General features: G+C 44.6%; 1 protein-coding gene across 1 annotated transcript in view; it reads right to left on the bottom strand.

Moving 5' to 3' along the window:
- LOC146780158 (hydroperoxide isomerase ALOXE3-like) overlaps positions 1–20,404 on the bottom strand; it is a 512,047-nt gene that overhangs the window by 240,527 nt on the left and 251,116 nt on the right. Inside the window, exon 4 of the mRNA XM_085638403.1 lies at positions 3,954–4,076. Within this exon, the coding sequence (XP_085494529.1) occupies positions 3,954–4,076 (123 nt within the window). The remainder of the gene's footprint in view (positions 1–3,953; positions 4,077–20,404) is intronic.

Below are 20,404 nucleotides of genomic sequence, written 5' to 3' on the forward strand. Positions count from 1 at the left end.
GACAGTGTAGACATAGAACAAGACCGGATTGTGATATGACTGGGTAAGTCCAAAACATTCCAAAGAGCAAAAGGTAAGATGGTCATAGTGGCAAAATATTCTGTGCAAAGAATATGCCAGGTGAATTGTGCAATTTCAGAAGGGAGAGAGGAAGGGTGGAAGACAAAATTGTTATGCACAAGGATGGGTCAGTGGTTATTTCATTTAAACGGTTAGCAGTATTACGGAATGCAGGGGGTGTCTGGGGTTTCCACCACCAGCATTTGGCACACATTCCTTCCACATAGAGGTAGCTATGTAGGCAGGCAAGAGGGGTTTGCCAGCTGAGAGGATAAGGGGCTGGGTAGGTGGTCTTCCAGTTGCTCCAAATTATATATGAGGGAGGTAGAGGATGAGGGGAACAGAGTTTGTGTGTCTAATTGAACTTATGCTGTTTCTTGAACGATCGTGTAAGGATTGTGGGTCATTCTTTTGTGAAATGGGCCGAATTAAAGCTCACAATAGACAACATGGAACTCAGTTGGGTTTTGCTGCATGGAAAAGGGGGTTTGTTGTGTTGGGAGCTATTGCTGGTGTTAAACAATTTGTTGGACGGAAGAAGTTGTCTCAATGTTCTAGTGGTGCAACTGGGGGAGAATGACGTGGGGTGGGTGAAAGGCTTGGCTTTGCTCAAGATAATGGAGCAAGTTAAAGAAAAATGGGTGGGGACCATTTGCTGTGGTCGCAATTGATACAGGGGAGAGAATGGCAGGGAGTGTATAGGCCAGCGGTGATTGATAAGGCCATAAGAAAGATAAACAGGGGGCTATGCAAATTTTGAAGTGAGGAAGGAATTGGCAGGATAGTGCACCCAGATTTGCGTTATGAAGCAGGTTGTTTTTTCCCCTAGGATGGGATCCTTAGTCCAGGATTGCATAGGCTTATACTTGATGCAGATGAGGGAGGCCCTGGCAGAGGCTATGGGGTACGACTATGGAAGTCAATCTAAGAGAACTGGTAGAAGCAATGAATATTTAAGTTTTGAAACAGAAGAGGGAGAGTTAAAAGAAGGGGTGATCTTTGGAGAGGGGGCAGAAAAACCAAGTTAGTGTTTTTTTTCTAGATGGCATTTTGTCCGGAGGATAGTGTGGTTCAATTGGTTTATTGCTGTTGGGCTGGGGGAAGCAGTTTGAAGGGAGGACAGGGGGGGAGTATGTTCACAGGTATTGAAGGCAGGATGTTAAAGGTTACAGTTACAAGCAATTCAGAATACAGAATGTAGATAGATACAGGGCAGATAGGATGGTTGGTGTAGGTGATGTTAAGGGACATTTAGGGGTTGGGGTAGGTTAAACGGTAGATAACACTTGATGTATTAGTGAGGATGGTAGGTTTGTAAGACAAACTGCTTAGGGATGTTCTCTGTTGTAATGTGCACTTGTTTGAAAAATGTGACCTTTTCCGCATTATAGCTTGTCAGTACTATGTGCTGTGCTTTTGCCCCCAATAGGAGCTAGGGGGGCTGCTGACATGGGCAGGTGTGCCCCAGGGGATATTGGGCAGGTGGAACAGTCCAGAGGACTGTGATGTAATTTTGTCCAGCCCTAGTAGGGAGGGGAGAGTAGTGGGATATAATGAGGGGGCAGTTGAGCTACAAATTATCATTTTGTGTAGTGTTGTACATGATGCTTGTAGTATAGGTTAGGAAGCAATTATGTTTTTAACCTGTCCACCTAACCCAGATTGTTTTTGGGGGCAGTGTGATATCTGGCATGTTTTGTTGGATCAGGCGTGCAATGGGTTGACCTACTGTTAGATGATGTCGCTGGAGGCAGGTAAATCAATCGATCAATCAGGGGAATTATAAGAGCACTACTCACCCGTAAGGGTCTCAATGCGCTGTGGGGGTCAGCAGATCCGTATCAGTCGAAAAGCCAGGTCTTCAGAGACTTCCTGAAGGTGTTCAGGGAGGGGGCACATCTGATGTCGGTGGGGAGCTCGTTCCAGGTGTTGGCTGTGATGTAGGAGAAGGATCTTTCCCCTGCTCTGGCTCTGTGGATTAGTGGGGTTTCGGTGAGGAGGAGGTTTGTGGAGCAGAGGTTTCATTTGGGTACGTGGAGGGTGATTCTGTTGTTGAGGTATTGGGGTCCAGTGTTGTGTAGGCATTTGTAGGGATAGGTGAGTATCTTGAAGGTGACTCTTTTCCTGACGGGGAGCAAGTGGAGCTTATGTAGGGGTTGGCTAATGTGTTCGTGCAGGGGACCCCGAGGACAAGTCTGGCAGCGGTGTACTGTATTGTCTGGAGTTTGCGGAGTAGAGACTTGTTGATGCTGGCATAGAGCGCGTTTCCATAGTCCAGCCTGCTGGCAATGAGTACATGAGTGACTGTTTACTTGCCTCGGGGGGATCCAATTGAAGGTCTTGTGGAGGATGCGGAGGGTGTTGAAGCAGCTGGAGGTGACGGCGTTGACGGTCGATTCATGGAGAGGAAGGAGTCGAGTACAATGCCGAGATTCTTGGCGTGGTCCGTGGGGGTAGGGGAGCTGCCGAGGGCAGTGGGCCACCAGGAGTTGTTCCATGCCGCAGGGGTAGTTCCAAGGACAAGGACTCCCATCTTTTCCAAGTTGAGTTTTAGGCAGCTGTTGCTGATCCAGGCTGTGACGTCCTGCATTCCTTCCTGGAAGGTGGTGGTGGGGTCCTTGGTGAGCAAGAGGATGAGCTGGGTGTCTTCGGCATAGGAGACTATGCTGAGGCTGTGCTGTCGGACGATGGCGGCGAGGGAAGCCATGTAGCTGTTGAAAAGGGTAGGGCTGAGTGTATGATCCCTGTGGGACTCCACAGTGGAAATCTGTGGGTTTGGCGAGGAAGGGTGGGGGTCAGATCCTTTGGCTCCTGCCGGTGAGGAACAACCTGATCCAGTTGAGGGCAGTGCCTTGTATGCCGGTGTCCTGTAGTCTGGTTGCAAGTGTGCGGTGGGAGACGGTGTCAAAAGCTGCTGATAGGTCGAGTAGAATCAGGGCTGCAGTCTGGCCTTTGTCGAGGAGGGTGTGGATGTTGTCGGTGGCAGTGAGTAGGGCGGTCTCGGTGCTGTGGTTGATTCTGAATCCGTATTGGGAAGGGTTGAGGATGGGGTTATCTTCTATGAGCCTTGTCAGTTCTGCGTTGACTGTCTTCTCGGCGACATTTGCTGCAAAACGGAGGAGCGAAATGGGCTGGTAGTTCTTGAGGTTTGTCAGGTCCACCAAGGGCTTCTTGAGCAGGGGCCTGACTTCTGCATGTTTCCAGTCATCGGGGAAGGAGCAGGTCTCGAAGGTGGTGTTGATGGTGCAGGTTTTGAAGAATTCCTGGATGACACTGAAGAGTTCCTTGGAGTTGCTAGAGTTGGCGAGGATTCTGTTGTGGATGCAATGGCAGTGCACTGGCGGTTTGCCCAGAGGTTGGCATGGTTCAATTGATTTATTGCTGTTGGGGTGGGTAAAGCAGGTTGAAGGAGGAGAAGGGGAGTAGGTTCACTTTTGCTGAATGCAGAAAGTTGATGGTTACGATTATGGACAATTCAGAATACAGAATGTAGATACAGGGCAGGTAGGACAGTTGGGGTAAGTGATGGGGGAACTTCTAGGGGTAAGGGATAGGATACATGGTGGATGAATCTTGATGTATTAGTGAGGAATAAAGTTTTGTAAAGCAAATTGCCTAGGGATGTTCTTTGATGTGATGTGTGCTTGTATCAATAAAGCAGCCTTTTCCAACCTATATCGTGTTAGTTGTCTGTGCTGTGCCCTCTCACCTAACAGCCAGAATAAAAGATTTCGACTTTCTTTCTAAAGGAAATCCTTTTTTGATTCATACATTAGTTCAATTGAAAGAGGACAATCTCCCTATTGTATACAAATCCAATTGCTATAAAGAGTAAGGCTTCTTTTGAAAATCCAACATATATTTGCTCTAATCGCAAAGACTCCAATACTTACGAAACAATGTCATTTACGGCAAACTTTGTGAATTTAGTTATTGAGTATTTAAATTTCAAGTCTAGTTCCTTGGCATCATCCACATCAATACATCCGGGAAGGCCTTCATAGAACACTTTCCACCTGACAGATTTCAAAAAAGAGAGAAGAGACAAAAGAAAGAGGTCATTGAATGTCATAGTCTGACAAATGCTTTAGAAGCCTGAATCTCCAGAGACATATCAACATGACTGCCACTTATGTTACATTTTGTTATTCAATAAATGTTCACAGGTAACTAAGATATTAAAAAGGAAAATGTGTGTGGTGTGTGGTGTGAGTATGTGTGTGTGTGTGAATGTACATGTGTTTCTGTCTGTGTTTTCTTTCTTGTCCATCTTAGTGGCTTTCTTATGGAACGTGCTGCCCAATATTCTTGCAATTCTTTCTTGCTCAAGCTTGTTTTATATCCAGTGTAGTATAAAACTCCTCCCCACTTCACAGTAACCATGCAGTCATAGTTATGCCTAGGCAAAGCCTCTTTCTTATTAACTTCTGGACTTGAGGCCCCTCTTTAATGAAGTAGAAATATACAGGCTTTTCTTATTAAAAGCCTCTCCCAGGTTTTTATCTGCCTTTACCAGACACTATAATGGCTGATCAGCACTAACGCTATTGCTGATACATCAAATCATTGTAGTAGGCTAATGTAGGAGGGGTTTTCTTCAATGGAATAAGGTGTTAGGGAATTTTATCTATAGGTGCTGCCACCTGCAGATCAACTTAAATCTTCAAGACTCTCGTGAATGAGGGTCTAATTATGAAATAGGTTGCGGTAGCCTTTTTAGTCAATGAAAACAAGAACCACACGCTTCTTGTGTGGAAGTTTGCCTTGAAGGCTGAGGCACCCTGTTAAGTACCACTCTAAGAATGACACCAGAGACTCCCACATGCAGGTATGTGATATTTTAATCTACAAGTGGTGGACAAAGAAAGCCACTTCACAGCTTATCCCAGAGGCAACTGTCTCTACTTCCAACCTGGTTCCATGACAACACCGTGAATGGTGACCTGTACTATGACACAACAAGGCTCCAAAACAATAATAATGCAATTGTATAATACAAATGGATTATAACACACTTTGACCCCCTTGAAGATAAACAAACAAATTACAAATAAAATGTTGAGCACAAGAAGGAAACACCAAAAAAGCACAGGTAGCAACTTTAAGTATAATGGTACTATACTTGAAGGAAGGAAGGAGAGTAAATCATTAGAGAAAGGAAAGGAGAAAGAACTGAAATATAATTTGCTCAAAAATGATACTTATAGCTGCATATTAAACATGAACCTACAGAATTAGCGGAAATTTGACATTTCAATTACAGCTGGTCAATACTGTAGCCTTCATCAATCTGGACATTCTCCCAATGTCAACAAAATCCAACATTACCGTTTTTTCACCTTTCATATTGCACCCATTAAATTGGTAGTGCCTTTACTCACAAAACCCGGCTTTTTGTCAGGACCTAGTCACCTATATTCCAGTCACAAAAAGTGCCAAAGTACTTGGAATCATGCCTGGTTTTGTACTTCTGGTACATTTTGCATCTGTTAGCATTGACATCTTCAAGAAGGAGCTTTTCATCACCCATAGTAATTCCAAATAATAACCACGCTGGTTTAAGGCAACGTGCACTTAAGTGTGAAACATAGTGATTATAAAGTAATGCAATTCAGAGTGGCTCTATGGGCACAACAAATTTCTTGTCAAATATCTGCAAATGAGACTCCATGGTCAATTTCTTTTTGTTCACATTTTTTAACCACTCTATTCATTTGTTCAGTCAAATCGTTGGCTTGTGGAGAATAAAAAGCAGTGTTCAAATGGACAAAAATAACCCTACTAAGAATTCATGTATCTCATAGGAAGAAAATTGAACTCAATTGTCAGTGACTAAAAACCATGGAATACATTTCCTGGTGAATTCATCTTTCAGGAAGTCAACTACAGCTCTTGTGTTCACAGCACCGACACACTTGGTGATGACCCATTTGGAAGTAATCTACCGCCACTTATAACAAGACTTCACGTTCCTTCCGGGGCAACAAATGAAAGGAACCTACAAAGTCTAAGTCCAACTTGGCCAGATGTAAATTACACAGTAGCCAGAGGTGGTGGATGCATTACCTTTTTTTGTGATTCCAGTTGCAAGACTAACAGTTTTTTACTATCCCTCCAACTTGGTGATCCACACCAGGCCACCAGTCCCACTGCCACAGCCTGACTTGGGTTAAACTCCTACTCAAATGTCTCTCAAGAGCCAAATAACTGATCACATTTCCTCCCAGTCCCAGAGGAAGCATTGTTATGAACTTCTGAAAACTTTTCCACTTACAAGGCTTAATTCGTCCCCACATTCCAAAAAGCCTTTGCCTTGACTGGGTAGAGCTGTATAATCCGGCCAAACGTTAACCAAAATACTCTGAAACCACCTTACGTACTTTGTCCTCATTATTATGTTGATTCCCCTCATTAGTATCCAATGCATTTTCCTTTCACGAACCAGCTACATAATGTGCATCTAATTTATCTTCACCAGACATGTGCACTCCTCCAATTATGTGAAGTCTGGATACAGGTAACACAGTTTTGTTGGTCGTACCTGACACATACTCAGTGTAAAACCTGCAATCCGACACACGCTCAACCCACGTCTTATTTCTAGGAGTTAGATTCAGAATGCCTTTTGATGTAATATTCCTACCAAAGGTTAGTGAAGTGTCCATAAAAGAAAAGGAATGGCCCACAAAAAAATCTTGAAATGTTGAATTGCCCACAAGAAAGCTAAAGTCTCCTGTTTGATCACAAAATGTCTCTCCTTAGCACCCTTGATGGAATGGGACATGGAATTTATTTATTCGGAAAGTTTTATACAGCACGAACAAGACCCTTGCGGATATCAGAGCACTTTACAAGGTGAGTGTCTAGGTTACAAAGTACAGTTCTTTACACATCGGTTTAATGCAAATCAAAGCGTGTATACATAACTAGGCCTGGGCCAAAATTCCGTTCCGTTCATGGAAATTGCGATAATTTGGCATTTTCGCGTTCCGCGGAAAGCGCCAAAATGTCAAAACTTCCGCAATCCGCATCTTAGCGGTAATTTGTTTGCGCTGTAAAAAAATACATTCTCGCATGCGCGGATCACCTTACCTGACTCCCCGCGTTCGCCGACAAGTTTTCCCGACCCGGTCGAGTTCTCCACGAGATATTGGATTGTTGGTAGCCATTTTGCGCTGTCTCGCAACAGTTCGCGCCTGTATTAACGTCACTTGTCGCGCGATCACGTAATTTGTCACACGATCACATCATTCTTCTTGCGATCATGCACCGCGCGAGTATGAGAAGATTGAGATCTCGAACACGTCATTCTCCACCGCGAGCGAGAGAGTGAGGACGCGGGCACGTCTAATCGAACGCGAAAAGGAGAAAGAGACCCCGAACACGTCATATCCAATGCGACAGGGAGCGAGAGAACGCGATCAAGTCATTTTCGACACGCCATCGACATCCGGCGGAAGTAATGTGAAGCTCGAGAACTCGAACATGTAAAATTTTCAATTTGGAGAAGAATATCAGCTCTAGCAGCATGAAACCTTCTTCAAATGATGATTTTGGATGAAAACAACTCCTCAGATTGACATTTGGCTGTCCTTTTTTGTGCAAGGAGTCCTTTTTTAAAAAGGTGGGGAGAGGGAGGAAGTGCCACAGAATCTCCAACTTTCTGTTCCTGTCCAGCAGGCTCCTCACAGTGCTTTGTCCATCTCTGCTCATTCTGCCTAGGGATTTTGAGCTGGAAAGATCACTCTTTTTGTCTGCTGCATCATTGCAATTGGATTTGAGGATTTTTTTATTTGGATATTTTACAAGTAAGTGGTTGTGTTGTGTCTGTTTGATTGGGGGCATTGCAGTTGTTGTAACTACAATTTATTTTTGGTAACTATTCTTTTTTTTAAAAATGTTGTGGGTAGTAGTAGTCAGTAGTAGGCCCGAGCTAGTCATGGGCATGGCCTCTTGGGTGTGTGCATGATGAAGCAACTGTTCCTTTGTTTTTTTTTTATGTATTTCATTTTCAAGCATCATTTAGGGCATGGATGGCATTGGATTGAGTTGGGGAAGTGTGTTTTTTTGGGGTGGGCTTTCTGATGTTGTTGGGCCTGGCCATGTGGCTGTTGCCCATTTTGAAGCCTAGGCCTGCAAGCTTGCCTGGCCTTGTCTGCCAACAGGCCTACTTTCATCCACTACGATCAGAGCAGGTAGCCACAGCTTTATTAATCAAGTGTTTCCTGTGTGGTCTGTTGAATTTAGACATCATTTAGGGCATGGATGGCATTAGATTGAGTTGGGGAAGTGTGTTTTTTTGGGGTGGGCTTTCTGATGTTTTTGGGCCTGGTCATGTGGCTGGTGGCCATTTTGAAGCCTAGGCCTGCAAGCTTGCCTGGCCTTGTCTGCCAACAGGCCTGCTTTCATCCACTAGGATCAGAGCAGGTAGCCACAGCTTTATTAATCAAGTGTTTTCTGTGTGGTCTGTTGAATTTAGACATCATTTAGGGCATGGATGGCATTAGATTGAGTTGGGGAAGTGTGTTTTTTTGGGGTGGGCTTTCTGATGTTGTTGGGCCTGGCCATGTGGCTGGTGGCCATTTTGAAGCCTAGGCCGGCAAGCTTGCCTGGCCTTGTCTGCCAACAGACCTGCTTTCATCCATTAGGAACAGAGCAGGTAGCCACAGCTTTATTAATCAATTGTTTTCTGTGTGGTCTGTTGAATTTAAACATCATTTAGGGCATGGATGGCATTGGATTGAGTTGGGGAAGTGTGTTTTTTTGGGGTGGGCTTTCTGATGTTGGTTGTCTTAAAGACATGCTTTTGTTGTATGTGTCTGGTGTGTTGGTGTGCAATGCATTCACTGTGCTGACCTTTTTGGGGCCTGTGAATGTTCGTATTTGCATTTTGTTGCATTAAAAAGGCAGAGCAGTGTGCTTTAGCATGCATCCTTTACCTGGCTTTTTTAGGCCTTTTGTCAGCTCCTGGTGTTTCCCAGGCCCCCTGCTTGTTTGTGATTTGTGAGTGTCCATGTGGCTGGTGGCCTTTTTTTGTGTTGGGACTGGGAGTTATTAGTGTCCTGCTTTTGCCATATAGGCCTGCATGGTTTTCCTATTGCCTATTTGGCTTACTGCTTCCATCCATCCACCCCCTTTGCCAGCAGCAGCTCCATGGATGCTGAGATGCTCAAATAATTTAATGGCAAATAGGGTCCACCCCACTTCCATTACATTTTTATTTTGGTGGTTATTATTAACTTTCTTATCCTTCCTGAGAGTGTAGTGTGTGACTGTACACACTAGTATAACATAGCCCTTGTTCAAAAAAAGTCATAAATGGCTAGACTATATCTTTTGTTTGCACCAGTACAGTATTAAGTAACTGAACCACAACACAAATGCAACATTTCACTGATGTTCTTCTCCTGGCTTATTTGCTTTTAGGTGCACAAAAAGCCAGAGGAGGAGGTGTCATCAGCATCACCCGGCTACCCGTTGTACTGCCAGCCACACAGAAGTCCTGCTGCGCATCACGTCCACGTGTGACCAGAACTTGTTGTGCATCTGCATCCTGCCTGACATCTGAAGAAGATGGCCCCAAAGAAAGCTACCAGGTCCAGTACCAAGAAAGTTGCCGGTGAGAAGAAGGAACAGAAAAAGGAAGTGCCATTAACCACGACTGGTGGTGTGCCGGCCAATGTTTTTTTTGGCATCAAAAAAGTTACGCCTGCAGCAGCGTTGTCCGGGAACCAAGCTGGGAGCAGCACCTCAGCACCAGCGGTCCAACCCCACCAACCTAGGCCCAAGGGCTTTAGTGTCGCAGAGGTAGCCAGTCTACTAATGAGCAGCGATGTTGAAGAAATGTCATTATCGCAAAGTAGTACACAACCAACGCAGGCGCAAACGCAGCAGATAAGTGTGCAGCCGCAACAAGAACAGCAGCAGCCGCAAAAAGAACAGCAGCAGCCGCAACAAGAATAGCAGCGGCCGCAACAAGAACAGCAGCGGCCGCAACAAGAACAGCAGCAGCCGCAACAGCCCACCATAGTAGTTGTTGCTCCTGACGTAAGGGCATTTCAGGAAATCGAGCTTCCTGCAGACAAAGTGGAGCAAAGTCAAACCACTGTTTCAGAAGATCTATTGTCTTCCAGACCACCAGCAAGGAAAAGGAGGCTTAGTCCATCATCTTCTTCTTCAAGCCCCGCTTCTGATGATCGTGATGCCACTTGGCACCCACCAGCTCAGTCTGAGAGTGATATACGCCACAAGACAATGCTTCTGAAAAGGAAGGTCCCAGAAAAACATAGAGTTATGGAGGTAGATGTAGAAGAGGCGGGTGATGTTGATGAAGACGAGCCAGTCATCACGCACATTACTCCCACCCCAAAGGGATTGGAGACCAACATTCTCACCCTATCCAGAAAGGCTGCTACTGAGCGGGATGTAGCACGGATATCACCAACACAGGTTACACCAGCACTACCTCCAGCTGTCATATTTTCCAAGGCCCGGCAGGGACCTACATCCAGCTCAATTATCTCAGTAGGTAGTGGTAGTAAAAGTCACAGTCTAGGTGCACAGGGTCACATTTCAAGCACACTCTCTAGTTCATCTGGTATTTGGGGTTTTTTTTTTTTTTTTTTTTTTTGTTCACTATGACTAACGCATATTAGACCTGCTTCATTATAAGTAATATTTTTCTGATTTCTAACTCTGACTTTTGTACCTCTGCTCTGCCCGATTTATCTGATACTTTAATTTGTGAATTGTTTTGTAATGTTGTATACTCTGCCAAGCGGACCGCTTGCCCTGATTTCAATAAAAAAGTTAAAAAAAAAAAAAAAAAAGAAAGTGGCACATCCAGCAGTGCCAGAAAGTTCTCCTCCCCATTTTGGGACCTCTTTTCTGTTAGCACCAAGGAGGAGAACGTTGCTATATGCTCAATTTGTCGGCAAGGTGATCGACGTGGTAAGCTTGGTACAAACTATGGTACCGTAGGACAAGCAAGTCATCTCAGAATACACCACACTATCGTCTGGGAGAATCACCTACTTCAGTTAAAAGAAAGTAGAAAAACTCAACCCATTGAAGTTGGTCAGGAAGAATCAGGGAGCGATATTATTGCGGTGGAAGGTGAAGAAGAGGGAGGCATTTCTAGCCCTGTCCCCAGTAGTGCAGTGGTACCGCCCACATCCTCCTCAGTAACATCTGAGTGGCACCGCAGTAAGAGCCATACTCAGAGTCAGGCTGAGACACCAAGGCGACCGAGAACCGCAATGAGACAAACTGTGTCGTTGAGCCTAAGTGGGTTAATGAAAACAGCACCACAAAGGAAAGTAATCCAGCCTACCATTGAGAGCATGTTTAGGTTGGAGGGGCAGTTCCAACGCAACCACCCAACGGCACGGTTGTACAATGCAAAGCTGGCTAAAATGTTAGCGCTGGACCTTCTTCCTTTTTCATTTGTGGAAGGGGTGGATTTCCTTGAATTTGCATCAGCCATCTTTCCTAAATGGAAGGTTCCCAGCCGGTCCTATTTCACAAGAATTGCTGTTCCGGCACTACATCATGATGTGCTGCAATTGGTTGGACAAGCTTTGCAGCAGAGTGCTGTTCACAATATCCACCTGACAACAGACATGTGGACCAGTTGCCAAGCCACAGATTACATGTGCATCACTGCACACTGGGTCTCTTTTGTGGGGGTTAGAGATAAGCTATCTGCACGAGGTGCTGTTGACACAGCTGCGATTTTTAAAGGTACTCGGAAACATGCAACTGTAGCCATGTTCGCCATGGAGAAATCTCATACGGCTGAAAACATTTTACACGAGTTTCGCAGCAAGGTTTTGGAATGGCAGCGGCCAAGAGGGCTTAGTATTGGTTTTGTTGCCACAGACAATGGGAGTAATGTGCTTAAGGCCATGGAACTTGGTTCCTATTTCAGGGTTCCGTGTTTGGCACACTGCATAAACATTATAGTTCAAGACTTTCTGAAAAAAGAACCCATAGTCAGCAATTTACTGGCCATCTACCGAAGAATATGCACTAATTTCAGCCATTCTTTTAAAGCTCGGAAGCAGCTGAGGATCATCCAACGTGAACATAGGATGCCAGCCAAGGCACTCATCCAGGAGGTGGCAACACGTTGGAACTCAACGTATTACATGCTTGATCGTCTGTATGAGCAGTACAGGTCACTCCATGAATAAGTCTGGAAAAGAAGAGGGGATGCTACTGTTAAAGGCATGAACCTTGAGATGGAGCAATGGAGCCTTATTAAATGCCTGACTGAGATGCTTTGTCCTTTTGAGGTCTTCACACGTGAAGTCAGCAAGGAGGACTGTACAATGGGCCAAGCTATCCCATTATTGCAAATGCTAGAGCATCAGCTGAAGAATGTGTCTGAATCATACAAAGGTGTAGAGGACAAAAGGGAAGCCTATCACTTGGTGGAGAGCTTAGCCCGTCGGTTAGCTGAAAATGTAAGGATACAAAATAACATTTTGTCACAAGAACATTACATTTGTGCCACAATTCTGGATCCAGGTGCAAAATTTGGACTGAAGACATTCTTTGCTTTTTCCGAGATTGATGTTGCCCGCTACAAAATTTGTATAGGTGAAGCAGCAAGTAAGTTGGAAAACGAACAGCTGCTAATTAAAAGCCTGCAAGATCAACCCACAAGAAGTACTGCAGCAGGCCATGCAGGATCAAGTGCAACTTCGTCTGCTGAGGGCAGTGCGTTTGGATCACAACACTCACCATCACTATCGACAACAGCAACAATAACTGGATCATTAGGCCCAGTACAATCATTAGACGATTGGTATGTACAGTTAGGCATTAATAAGCACAGTGCTGATGCACAGAGAAAAGAGCACGAAAGCTTACCAGCAGCACCCCTGAACATTGAGCGGATGGTCCAGGCATATCTGGACGACCCAACAGAGGTGTACATTGATCAAAACCCATTGCAGTATTGGTATAGGAAAAGGTCTGAATGGCCACTGCTCAGCAGGCTGGCGATAACCCATCTGGCTTGCCCTGTCGCAAGTGTCTCTTCCGAACGTGTTTTCATTGCTGCTGGTTCCATTGTAACATTGAGAAGGACCAGTCTCACGCCCAAAAACGTGGAGAGGTTAACAATGATTAAAATGAATCAGCACTTCATACCACCGAATTACACAATACATGAAGCAATGGAGGAAGATGAGGACAGCGGCTCAGGTGACGGAAGTAGTGTGTCACATGATGATTACCTACTACTGGCTGACCCCCCAGAGTTTGAGGACGAGCTATACTTCCCTGACAATTAGGCTTGCACTTACTGTCTTCCTCCCTTTTTTCCACCTTTATTTGTGTGTCTGTCGTTGCGGTTACAAACTTGTGAATCACAACAAATCCATTACCACCGTCTTCTACTCTTCTTATTTAATATACAAGTTTCAGGTGTCTGCAATTTGACAGTACAGGCCTCCGAATCCAGCTCCTCCGCTCCATCATACTGAATCTCCCGCCCAAATCCATTGCCCTCATGAATGATGATTGGATGATTGTAAATACTAGAAGAACAAATTCAAACTTTCCTAGTCCTGACAAAACAAGTGGAGCATGAATCAGATGACTACTATAGCTATACTCCTTTCAGAGCCGAGAGAATGATTTTGTTGTGTTTGTTGTGCATGACGTTATGTAATTGTGCACTAATCATCTTTCTATAGAACACACTAAACTTAACTGAAGGTGAATTCAATTTTCCCCTTCTTGCAAATAAGAAATTTGTACTTCTCCTGCAGCTTGGTGATACATTCCTTTTAATTCAATACAGGAAGGGGACTCACTCAATCTGCGCAATGAGTATGATTGACACAACAGCACCGTCCATGATGATGATGGCGAAATAGACGGCCCGTTAACTTAAGATGAGAAGGAACAGGCAATGACAATTAATGGCATGCATTGGACACCTGACTCTGAGCGATTGGTGTTTGTGTTTTCGTTTGTTTGTTGTGCACAAAGTAAAGTCAAAGTGTACTAGTAATCTATCTTTCTGTACACACTAAAGACTGACTCAAGTCAATAATATTTCTACTCTTGTTGTGTAATAACAATTTTACTTCTACTGCAGGCCGATCTTCACAGTCAGTCAGTAAAAGTATCGGAGATGATGATGAAGTCGGGAGGACGTTTCATGAGTGGCATAAAAGAAAAACTTAAAAGCATAAAGGTAAACACGCCAACAACAACCACAGCAGACCCAAATGTCTGTGTAGAAGTGGAATAGAGTGTAGCGGTGGGATGACTGCGGTGCATTGATTTACTAACTTAAACTGTAAAATGCTATGTTTGGAATGGATAATGTGATTTGCCTTTGTCCAACTCTTTAAAAAAAAATAAAAGTACTCTAAAGTCATGTGCTACTGTAGAGATGTGTACAGTAGAGTAGAGATGATGCATACATGCCACCTCGGAAAGTGTTCTGGTTCCACTGCACCATAACTTGTGCATTTGTTTCAACTTTGTTTCTCAATATCCCCTTTGGTTTTCCATCTACAATTACAGGCCGTGCCTTGCCCTATACTTTGGAAAACATTACACTGCACACTTATCTTACCAATAAATCGAAAAACATTTTCCAGCTGGGCAGTGGCGAGTGGCGACACACCCAAGATTGATGGACGAGAGGACCAAGAGGAATGCCGAGATGCAAATCCAGTCCACATTTTTTACCAGGATAACACAGTAACAGTATCAACTTTTATCTTCTTTTAAATAATTTGAATAATTTTTTTGTATACAATCTTTACAACAGTGTGTTCTTGTTGTTGTTATTATCATCATTGGGTTTGCTCTCTGTTTACGATTCTTCCCTACCAATATTTAAAATTTCTATTTGCTATCTGTAAAAGTATTAAGGCCGGAACAAGAGAACAAGAAGTGTATGTAATCCGGGTCTCTCCTCATCATGCATGCATTTCCTTTTTCTCCCTTAACATATGGATGCGTTAGTCTTCAAAGATTGTCGTTTGTTTATCCATGCATACTGTTTTTCAATGTCAAATGTTTCCCTAAACCCCCTTCCCATCCATTCAACAAACCCTAACCCTCTTCCCCCGGGCTGTGTGACTTATTGTCGGTGTGACTAAATTAAATGTACACCAATACTTATTCACACACTTGCTGGGGCGGATGTGGCGAAAGCAACAGTACTTCAATTTCAAGGCAGAGCAATGATCTTCTGCATGCCCACCCATGAGTAGGATATTTTAGAGGTTATTTTATTTAACAAAGGAACATATACCTCAGCATTAATTGCCGGCATTGATTGGATTTGTTTGTTGTCATTCCTCATACACAGCACTAACTGTTAGGCTGTAGGCCTAGTCAAGTGACTCAACACAACTATAGTTTGTAACTCTGTCTAGTAAGCTATCCCAACCACCATTATGTTTTGTTGTAAAATATTTTAGCATATTATTGTTGCTCGGTAACTTCTGTACTGTACTTCATTCTACTACTCCTCTAACAGTCTCTCAAAGGCGATTGACTGTCTCCTTGTCTTTTTTGCAAATGCTGCCGCCCTGCCAGTGTCTACTACTACTACTATACTACCACCACCACCCCAATCATGGCATGTTAGAAAAAGGAAACCATCTTCACCATGCAGCCATTGCTGTGCCTAAGTTAAACATAAACATCAAGCACAGGTAATAGAGAAGTTTGGGGGAGGCAGAATTAATAATGGACATGTTTTCAATTAATTCAATTTCACACACCAGTCCAGATAAAGAATGCATAAACTAGAGGACAGACTGAAAGTACTAGTAGGACAAGTCAATCAGTGAGGTGTGTCGCATCTATCTTTTTGTGTCTTACACAGTCAGCCAATTATTTAAATCAAACACAGGCTATGGGCGGCCCTGCACCAGCAAGGAAACAGTGTGATGTAGAACAGTAACCCCACCTACAAAACATTAACAACATTGCATGTAACATAGAAAAACATATTTAATTTACCCTAACAAAAATAAACTAAAAACCCACAAAAGCTGACCCACCCCCCTCCCTAACCCCAACCAATGTCCGTAGGAAAGTCCAGGAGAAAATAGTAGTCCGAAAACCAAACGCCCAAACCAGTTCCCACCCACCCAAACGAATTAAAAAAGGGGCAGAACTTGAAGACAGGGACTAAGGTGTGGGGCGGGACTGAAGGAGGACATGCATCTGCCCCTCTAAATGGGTGACGCCGCGTCTGAGGGCGCGGCAGTTGCAGCCACGGGGGGGGGGCACCGAAGATGGCACTGCGGGGGCGGCGGGCAGCCGGCAGACGGTGGCACCGTACCGCTGGAGGGCGGTGGCTGGGGCCCGGGGCACTGGAGGAGGCTTCAAGTGCTGCTACAGTCTCCTCCTCTGCCAAGACCACCAGCCGCCGGTATTCACGCTGGATTGCCTCCAGCTTCCGGCGCCGTGCCTTGGCGGCCAACTCCTTTCGATTGAGTTTAGGAGTAGCTGTGTATCAAAAAGAAAAAAACAAGACAATTGTAAAATATACTCTTAGATAAACAGTAAGACAAGTTAATTTTTTATACACATAGTGGCATGGTAGAGTAGCACTATAAAGCACAGTAGTACATAACATTTTAAATCTCGCCCGTCCTTCTTCCTTCCACCCATCTTTCACTTTTTAGTTGAACAGTGCACCAGGTGCTCTTCTCCATAAAACTTTCAAAGCGGAGTTGAAATCAGATAGATGAGGCCATTGGTTACTCAATACTCCCGCTCCTATGCCAATTAAAGGGATTCTAGTCTTCTTGTTCACTCTTCAAACGTTCACAACAACTCATACTTACTTAGGACATCGGATGGCGGGCGGACATCCTCACGCTAAAAAGGGTGGGGGTCCCGTGGGGACAATTAATTAGGAGGATGCACCCGGCACAGTGGCGGGCGCATCCTGTTTTTTTTACATTCTGGTTGGCGGTGCCGAAAGCAATGGTAAAAATACATGTTGTGCTGCTTTTCCAAGCACAACATGACAGGCCCCGCGCAGAGCCTGTCACGTTTTGCTTTGAAAGGCAGGGCGGGTACCATAGCATAGGTTCCCTCCATGGGGGCCCCCAAGCATACTCTGCAATGTCTGCATGCCTTTCCGTGGCGGACGGCAATGCCGCCACGCAAAGGCATTCCAAAATGCAGATTATATGGCTGGCGGTGTGTTCAGAGAGACACCACCACCATATTGAACCCTTTTCCGCCTGCTCGACATGTGGGGGGTCTGACTTTTTTCTACAGGGATGGTGGGGGCAATACGCCCGCCATCCTAATGGGGCCCTAAGTCTCAACAGTACAGTATACATACAGTACACCCTTGCAGTGAGTGTACTGTCAAGTTCAACAATAGTTAAGGACTATGAATCTAACTTACCACTGCCCGTCACTGGTGCTGCCACTCCCCCTACCGCTCCATCGTCGGTATCTGCAGCAACTGCCGCATCCTCTCCATCCGCGTCACCTTCACTGGCCCCGGCAATGGTGGTCGGTAGTGTGCCTAGAAAACATTACAAATTTATTATGTTCTGGGTTGTCTACTTGTTGGGTATCTTGGGGAGTGGGTTCGGAGACCTAATAGTTATGACAATACAGTACTATAGTCGAGCAGGGGATTGTGGTGGGTTCTGAATTTCTGATTGAGGTGTGTGAGGAAGGTCCAACCTACCATCACCAACATCCTATTTTCTTGTGCAAAGGTCTGTATGTGCAAGATCCCTACAACAGTAGTAGTATGTCCTATAGGCTATCATATCAAAATAGTAATAAATCTGGTTGGGCATTTGTTGCTGTGAATCAATAATGGCTAGAGCTACTGGTGAATCTGAGTTTTATTACAACCTTTCACATAGAGTGGCACTGGCCAACTGGGCAAGCTTAGCTACTACAGTACAGACAGACTGATAGTAGTAGTAGTAGTACTGAGAGTCATCATAGCAGAGGCAGGGATAACAATATTTTTGAAACCGTACAGATCGAAGGATAATTGTTGGTAAAAATAGCATTGGGAAACTGAAACAATAGTTCGTAAAAAATATGGTGCAGTAAAAGTTATGGAATAAGAATTATTATTAAAAACAAGAAGACTTACTGGGGCCAGCAGAGGAGCCCTCATTGGTGTCCTCCTGGTGGTGGTGTTCGGACTGTTGTCCCGCCGACTGCCCACTCCCTGTCTGTCTGTCCCTGGGTGCTGATGAACAGGAAAGATATAAGAAAGAGACAAACATTGATGGATGGTGTCAAACAAATACAATATTTTTAAAGAACGGTCACACTCATGTAAACAACAATTGCAATAACTAAATTGACCGATCTCATCTGGTCAACAAGTAGTATCGGGTGATTCGCGGATCGACTACTTAAGTTACTATTTATCAACAGTAATCCAGTCTTCCATTCTGATTCCAGAATACTAAGTTACAACTAAGCCTAAGTACGAGGTACCATCCGACCTAGCCCACCTATTCCAGGCATGCAAATTGTACATTAAGTATGCATTCCCACTTCTTTTATTCCTCAACAATGCATATGGTCAAATGGAGGACACATGACTAAATTTTTTGTATACACCACATTTTGGGTTGATTGATTGATGCTGATGTTCTGCTAGTGCTAAGCCAATTACCACCACTCATTGAACAAACTAGAAAAGGTTCTAATAAAGACTGCCGTACTAGCAGCACGTCATGTAACTGAGGGGGCATCACGCATACCACTAACAAATTAGAAACTCATACAAAGTACCTAAACCTAAGTATCAATCCACCCCTATCTCTTAGTGACAGGACAAAGTAAGGAGTGGACTAGAGTCACTGTAGCATTACGTAACTTCATTTCTCTAATATAAACTCTTACAGAATCACGCTAAGCGAGCGCAAACACAAAGTTGCAAACAAGTAAGATTAGTAGTAGCGCAGAAGAGCACCTGCGTCATAATCACAGAAGACTTTTAAACGTAATTAACCTGGAATGTAAGCAGCAACATTCTAGCTGGTTGGGAAAAAAAAGATATTCGCAATATATAACGCAGAGCAGAAGAACAGACACAAAGTAGTAATAATTAAATAGTTACTCACCAAGCCCTGGGACCTCCACTCCTAACAGGTCCAGCAGGGCCTGCTCACGGTCCAGGATGTCGGACCACCGGTGCGTCAGCTGCGCCTGGCTGCGCCGGACCCCAGAGAAGCGCAACACAGCCCGGTGCACCTTCCCCCACCGCTGCCGACGCTCCCGGAGGCTGTACCCGGACCCAGGCCTGCCACCTGCTGCCAGGGTTGAGGGGAGGTGGCGCTGCACAAAGAAAATGAGTGCAGCCAACTCCACCTCCCCAAATAAGGCCCGTGCCTGCACCCCTTGTGGGTGCCGCCTTCCGCAAGGAAAACAGTTGCGGCTCTGGTTGAGACGACGACCAGCCCTACCCTTAGACATGGTTCTGGGACGGGGCGGGGAAGAAAAGGTAATAAAATTAAAGAAGTAAAGGAAATAAATAGCAGGCAATAGAAAGAGAGAAAAAGTAGCTATAAAACTAAAAGAAAGTAGACAAAAACCAAAAATAAGAAAGCAGGAAAATAGTTAGAGAAATAATAAATAAGAAAGATAAAAAAAAGTGGCTTTAAACAAAGGATTGAAAAGATGTAGGGAGGATTCAAAATCAGGCCCCAGAACCATGCAATAGAGTGAAAAACAAGATGGCCGCGCCCATTGCGACCACGTGCGCAAGTTCGCGCGATATTTTCTCCCCGAGCAAGCAAAAAGCAACGCAATCAAGAAAAAGCGGTCGCGAACAGGAAATATCTACTGCGAACGGGCGCGAACATGCATTGCGCGACCCGGAACAGGAAGTAAGCATCGCGAGAGGGCGGGACAAGTGAAAACAAGATGGCCGCGCCCGTGAGCAACAGCATGGGTAAGTTGACGAGCCGCGATCACGCAAAAAATACCGTGAACAGGCGGGAAAAAAACTTCTGCGTCTTTGCAATATTTCCGGCGTGTTTGCGGAGATTTTTTGCATTTTCGCGATAGTTTGCGAAAGTTAATTTCGCAAATTCCGCCCACCCCTTATCTCGTAAAAGCAAAGTAATAAGGTACATCACAAAACTTTCCCGGTGAGTCAGGCAAAGGGTAGATATACTGTCCAGGATGCTTGGATGGTCCATTGGCATAATAAAGTTCAGTAGCGAGGGTACGCTTGGTCTCAAAATTTCTTTAATTCATGCACAGGTGAATTTAGCCATGAGAATCGATTTTACTTATTTTTTGAAAGATGCAGTAGAGGAATTACGTCTGGTTTATGGGGGTAGGGCATTCCAGA

The sequence above is a fragment of the Triturus cristatus genome, chromosome 12, assembly GCF_964204655.1.
Source record: "Triturus cristatus chromosome 12, aTriCri1.1, whole genome shotgun sequence".
NCBI lineage: Eukaryota > Metazoa > Chordata > Amphibia > Caudata > Salamandridae > Triturus > Triturus cristatus.